This window comes from Egretta garzetta, unplaced genomic scaffold (genome assembly GCF_000687185.1).
Source record: "Egretta garzetta isolate BGI_Z169 unplaced genomic scaffold, ASM68718v1 scaffold265, whole genome shotgun sequence".
Taxonomy (NCBI): domain Eukaryota; kingdom Metazoa; phylum Chordata; class Aves; order Pelecaniformes; family Ardeidae; genus Egretta; species Egretta garzetta.
Genome location: NW_009259789.1, coordinates 175,015 through 181,150, shown reverse-complemented (window position 1 = coordinate 181,150; position 6,136 = coordinate 175,015). Strand labels below are relative to the sequence as shown.

Below are 6,136 nucleotides of genomic sequence, written 5' to 3'. Positions count from 1 at the left end.
CCCGCCCGGGGGGGGGGAGCCGCTCTGGGGGGGGAGAGAGGCGTCAGTGTGGGGTGGGGGGGTCTGCCCGGTGCCAGCCCTGCCCCAGCCCTGCCCCAGCCCTTCATCGTGGCCGCTGCCGGCAGAAAGTGAGGGGGCAAAAAAGCTCAAAGGAACAACGAAGGGACGGGTTCACCCTCTGCCCTCGTAATCTGGTGGGGAAAAGCCCCCGTCCTTTCCCGTTTTCTCTCTCTGTAGCCCAGGCGCAGGTGTGAACGGTGAGCTCTTGGCCAAAAGGAGCTGGTTTAGCCCCAAGACTGGGGTCCTCCTGCGTACCGAGGAGATGCCGGCTGCCCTCGTGCTGTCTGGGCTGCTGGGCCGGGGAAGTGGGGATGGGGTGGCACACTGCAGCACCAGGTGGTCTCGTCTCCTAGCGCAGGTCCTGCGAGGGTTTCCCGGTGCTACTGAAAGCCTCTTCATCTGCTTCGAGTCCCCGTCCCTGGGGATATTTAAAAGCCGGGCAGACGTGGTGCTTAGGGACAGGGTTTAGTGGTGGGATGGCAGGGGTAGGGGAATGGTTAGGCTTGATGATACTAAAGATCTTTTCCAACCTAAATGATTCTGTGAAAAGCGCAGGCAGTGTTTCCAAGTGTGCCTATATCCCCTTTCACAGAGCTGATCCTCCGAGGTGGGTGGCATCCCTCCAGGAACGTTGTTTTTCCCGGTGTTCAGCTGACGCTCAGCTCTGCGGTTGCGCTCTTGGCCGAGAATTCAGCTGTAAGTGTGACACGCAGGCACACACGCACCCTGATCCATCCCAAAGGACCTCCACAAAGCGCGTTCGTTCTTCCCCAAAAGGAACTGGAAGGCGCTGGAATGGTTTGCCCAGGGAAGGGGTCGAGTCCCCACCCCTGGGGATATTTAAAAGCCGGGCAGACGTGGTGCTTAGGGACAGGGTTTAGTGGTGGGATGGCAGGGGTAGGGGAATGGTTAGGCTTGATGATACTAAAGATCTTTTCCAACCTAAATGATTCTGTGAAAAGCGCAGGCAGTGTTTCCAAGTGTGCCTATATCCCCTTTCACAGAGCTGATCCTCCGAGGTGGGTGGCATCCCTCCAGGAACGTTGTTTTTCCCGGTGTTCAGCTGACGCTCAGCTCTGCGGTTGCGCTCTTGGCCGAGAATTCAGCTGTAAGTGTGACACGCAGGCACACACGCACCCTGATCCATCCCAAAGGACCTCCACAAAGCGCGTTCGCAGCCTGCAGGGCTCCACTCCAAAACTCGCTTTTTGACTGGCTTTTCCGAGTCAGTAGAAGTGAAATTTCTGGAGAGACTTGCCCAGAGGTGGGAAGGAGTTTGGCTGTGTTTGAACGAGAAGAGAAGTGCGGTGGGAGGAGGAAGGAAGGCTGATTAATCAGGGTAAGAGGAAGAGAGGAAAATCAAGCAGAGGTGTGGGTTGAGCTGGAAGAGGAATGCTGTAGAAACTTGAAAGATCACGAAGATTTAGGCTGGGGGTGGGTGAAAGTCATGGGCAAAAGCCCACTTGGACCCAGCCCATTTCTTTCAAATGTGCTTAAAGTATCTCGGCCCATGCTGACCCCTACACATGGTCTTCTCTTTTCTTTTTTTTTCTGGATTTGGAGCAAAGGAGGAGAGAAATTCTTTCTTTACTGAATAGCTTCCCAAATGCGTCACAGCTTACTGCCAAACCGCGTGGATGGCATTCTTAGCAGCACGCGACGTTCGCCTTCGCAACCCTCGGCGTGCAAACGCCAGGACTTTGGTTCCCTTCTCTTTGAAGTGGGGCTGTTGTCGACGCGAGGGGTGCTTCTGGTAACAGCAGAGTGCTGGGTTGCGTAGGTAGTATATCACCTTTCAACAGCAAATAGAGCGTGTTTTAAATAAATGGCCTGTCAACAGTAGAAAAATAAATAGAGGCCACGCAAAATAAAGTCAGACAAGAAAGTCTCTCGGAAATCCTAGGTAGGATAAACCTTCTCTTGTCAGAGATTGTTTTTGCAGCTTTAACCACCCCCTCTTGAGTGTCCTCCAGGACAAGCTCTGCAAGGTGCTAGAAGAGGAGATGATGTCGGAGGGGATGTGGTCTTCTTCCCCAGCCCCGGGCAGATCTGAGCCTTGCCCACCTCACGGCTGCCTGTCTCCAGCTGCACGAAGGTGGCATTGCGTCGCTTGCAGCCAGTTCAGGCTCGACATCCCAACCAGGAGAGCCAGAAATGATATTCTCATCAAACATTTGCATGTGCTAAACAGGAGAGCTTTAAAATCCATCTCCTGCTTGCTGCTGCTGATAGTTTTGCGAGGCATGTACTGTGTGCTGCAGCGTCGCAGCTCTTGCCTTGGGTTTTACTGTCCAGGTTCTGAGGGGGCTTTTTACTTTCCCCCGCTCACAGGACAAGTCAAGAAGGAGTAGAGTCTCTCCCGCCTGTTGCAATTTGACTTCTTGCGCTGGAAGGGGATGGTTATGGCCTTGCAGCCACCTGGCTGGCAGGGAGCAGCACAGCCATGAGGGTCAGCAGTGCCTGGGGCCTGTGGAGCAGAGCCTGATCTGCGCCTGGGGGCTGCCTGTGGTGTGCTTTGAGGTACAAATAAGGTGCCCAGCAAGTTTAGCAGCTATTGAGTGTCTCACAATATTTAATCAGCCATTTACGAGTCATCTTAAAATACATTAGCGTCTTCCTTGCAGCCTCATCCTTGTGTGACCATCTCCAGAAATCTCCTTTTCAGCTTGCCCTCTCTCTTTTTCTCCCCAGAGCCCCCCGTTCCCCCACCCAGGCTGTTTTTTTCACCTCTTCTGCTGGGGCAGCTGGGAGCATTGGTGGTTGCTGCCCTCAGTCTCTGCCTATGGAGCAGAGGATGTGAGGTCTCCTCAGCTGCCTCAGTGTGAGCCAACGCAGTTGATCCTGGAAGGCTGAATGGAGCCACTTGACTTTGCACTGGAGCGGATCGGGAGTGCTCCCATGCCAACTCTGTGCTGAGATCCTGTCCTCAGACAGAAGCTGAGCCCCAGCAAGACGGAGGTGAAGCTACCTGGGGAGCAAACAGAGAACAGCAGGCTGCGTGTGCCTGTGCTGGATCAGAGATGTCTTCCCTGCCTGTCTGGTCCTGTTACTGCTTTGGCTGCTGTGGGAGAGTTCAGGGTGCATGAGAGACAGCCCAGGCTACTGCAGGGACCCCCCCGCCATGAGGCAGCACCCCAGGTCTGGCACCAAGAGGGAGTTACTTTGACTCTCTCCATCTTCCCTGCCTTCCCATCTCACCCTTTCTTGAATGGAGCTGATGTTTTGCAGTGCAGGAATAGATCATCTAATGGGTCATGGGAGACGTGGGAGTCTTGTCCTAAAAAAAAAAAAAAAATAATCCAGCTAATGTTCAGGCTGAGCTGGACGTGATCCCCCATCCCACTGCAGCCCTCCCCTACTCAGATACCCCAAAGCCACAGCGTTTACCCCGCCTCTTCTTCCCCCAAGGTATCCGTTTTGCTGCTGCAAAAACCGAGTTTGCCTGCACTGATTGAACATCTTGATCTAGCCCTTGTCGGGAAGCTGCCTGTATAAGCAGAGCTCAGAGGGATGCCCGTAAAGGATTTATTTTCCCCGTGTGGGGAGCGCAATGCATCTTGCAGTTGCAGGGTCTCTGCCAGGCTTTGGCTTTTCCAGATTGCTCGGCACCCTGTGGTAGTGAGAGCACAGGGGATTCGAAAGAAGTTAAAAATGCCCATCTAACGCATCTTTGGGGTTGGCCACATGTGGTGGGATAAGGGTGTGTCACACAGAGCGCTGACCTGGTCTTTTTCTTTTTTTTTTTTTTTTAATCAGCATCTGAATCATCGTAAACAGGCTCATTTGGCAGCTTTTGCAGGCTGGCAGCACACAGCTTAACTCCTGACAAATTTCTCATCCTCACCCTCTGTGCTGTAGCTGGTTTAGGCAGTAGTTAGGAAGGCACCTGGCATTTTTAAGCCTTCTGTCCCCTAAAACTATGGGAAATGCTCCCAAGTCTGAAGCGTAAAGCTCTGTTCCCTCTGGTTCTCAACTCGGGATGTAGTATCTCTGATTTGTGTTACGTCTGCCATATTCTTCCCTGACTTTGTTCTGGGGCCGCATTTCTCCTTTCAGCTCATCTCCATCTGCAGGTTACGGGCCAGCTTCCACTCCGTGGTCTGGTTTTGCGGAGACTTTGTTCACAGCCTCCATGTACTGTCTCCAGGTGCAAAGAGCAGTGCGGCACCCTGGATATTTCAACAACTTCTCGGGTGGTGGTTGGTGTTTCAGACTATGGTGACCCCAGTAGCAGGATGCTCTGTTTGAATACGTAAAGCCTCTTGAAGCTGCAGCTCTACCACAAAAATATGTTTTGATTGTTTAGAATGAAAGAAAAGCCATTTGGTATTCTCTTAAAAATGAAAAAGAGATGACTTTTTCCTTAAATCCCACAGTTTCTGCCAGGTTATTTGTAGCTGATGAGTAGCAGGTGATACCCAGCTGCCGTGCACCCCAACTTCGGGTATGTCAGGACACCTGGGTGCTTGTCTTGAACTGCCCTTGCGTGAGGTGCTGCTCGACAGCGGCTGCCTTACAGCTTTGCAGGGCAACAGCTGCCCTGGCTAGGGGAAACTCTGGCATCGCCTCACTTTTGGTAGCGTAAAGGATAGATTAAAAAGTGCTTCGTGTTAGGTGGAAGCCACTCATTCTTCGTCTGCCCTTTTTTCAGTACCTGGAAGCAATTCTGACCCCAGTAAATTGTGATCCATGGCTACAGTGCTAATAGGCCGAAGATTTCCAAGGCTGAGCAGGGTGACTACATTTTCAACTACAGCCAAGTGCAAGGCCGAGAGTGGAGGCAGCAAAAGTAAGCCGGAAAAGGAAGAGAACCCAGAAATGGCCAACACCAGAAACGAATCTGCGGCTACAATCCAGTTGCTGAATCCCCTGGACTACAGAGTATTGTATAATCCATCTGCCTATGCCAAAAGCAAAGCTGCCTCCCCACAACACGCTGCTAGGAACAGTGGCCAGGCTCTCGGTGACACTTTCACCAGCCCTGGTGCTGCACAGCTTCAGCATACATTTGGTACCGCCTCTTCTCAAGCTTTGCCACCCCTCAAAAACGCCCTGCCAAAGCCCAAGTCCAAACTGCTCCTCGAGCAGACCATCTCGGCGCAGCTCTCTGCTGCACAAACTGAGGAGGAGGTAGAAAATATAAAAACAGAAACGTATGACTCCAAGGAGGACCCTCGCATGTTTCAGAAGGGGAGGCCTGAGTACAGATCTCTCAGTTATGACAAGTTTGAGCCGATAGAGACCCTTTCTTTAGAAGAAGGTGACTCGATTTTACAGAGCGTGGCCGTATGCAAGGGCAGCCTGAGCCCAGGAACTATCACAGATTATTTTTGCAAGCTGAGTCGTTTGCCAGCGGAACAACACGCAGCGTTGGTGTCCCAACCCAGGTTTAATACAATGTGTTGCTATGCTGTCAAAAACATCGAGTTGTTCAGTACTTCAGACCTCATCGATATTCTAAAGGCTTGCGTTCGTTTGGTTGTTCCACCCACCCACCCTCTGCTGAATGCATGCGAGAACGAATTCTGCCGGCGGGTGTGGGATATGAACCTGGACCAGGTGCTGCTGGTGGCCGATTGCTGGCGCTGCCTGGAGCGTAGCGTGCCTTCCTACCTGAGCATTTTGTTCAGCTATGCCAACATGCACTGGAAAGACCTCACTTTGCCCCAGTTTGTTCAGCTCGTTTATATTGTAGGTGAAGGCCGGAGGTCACCTGTGGACTTGACGCAGAAGGTGGAGAGCATGATTTTGAAGTACTTGAACTCCTTCACCTTGGAGGAGGTGGGTGCTATCTGCTTAGGGCTCTTCAAGTCCCTCAGTGGTATCTCTGACCACGTCATGAGAAAAATTGCAGACAGAGTCTCCCTGCAGATGGAAGACATGAGCACTTACGCTTTGGTGAATGTGCTTAAAATGCTCCGCTACGCTCGCATGGACCACCTACCCCTCTTGAAGGAACTTGGGAAGGTTATTCCTGCTCGGATTCCTACAGTAAACATCCAGGGCATCATGCACATCACTCTTACCTGTTCATCTCTACACTACTTTGACGAAGGCGTTATGGCTGCTGTAGCCA

At 52.2% G+C, this 6,136-nt stretch overlaps 1 protein-coding gene across 11 annotated transcripts in view; it reads left to right on the top strand.

Moving 5' to 3' along the window:
* Window positions 1-562: 562 nt before the first annotated feature.
* Window positions 563-6,136, top strand: part of FASTKD5 (FAST kinase domains 5) — an 11,517-nt gene continuing 5,943 nt past the window's right edge. For 3 of the 11 annotated variants that reach the window (XM_035895045.1, XM_035895044.1, XM_009639551.2), the window contains exon 1: window positions 3,015-6,133. In XM_035895045.1, the coding sequence (XP_035750938.1) occupies window positions 4,750-6,133 (1,384 nt within the window). In that variant the 5' untranslated portion in view covers window positions 3,015-4,749. Of the gene's footprint in view, window positions 757-1,085; window positions 1,169-1,331; window positions 1,400-1,760; window positions 1,841-2,934; window positions 6,134-6,136 lie in introns of those variants that run through there. The other 8 variants (XM_035895043.1, XM_035895041.1, XM_035895040.1 and 5 more) reach the window with 8 other exon arrangements.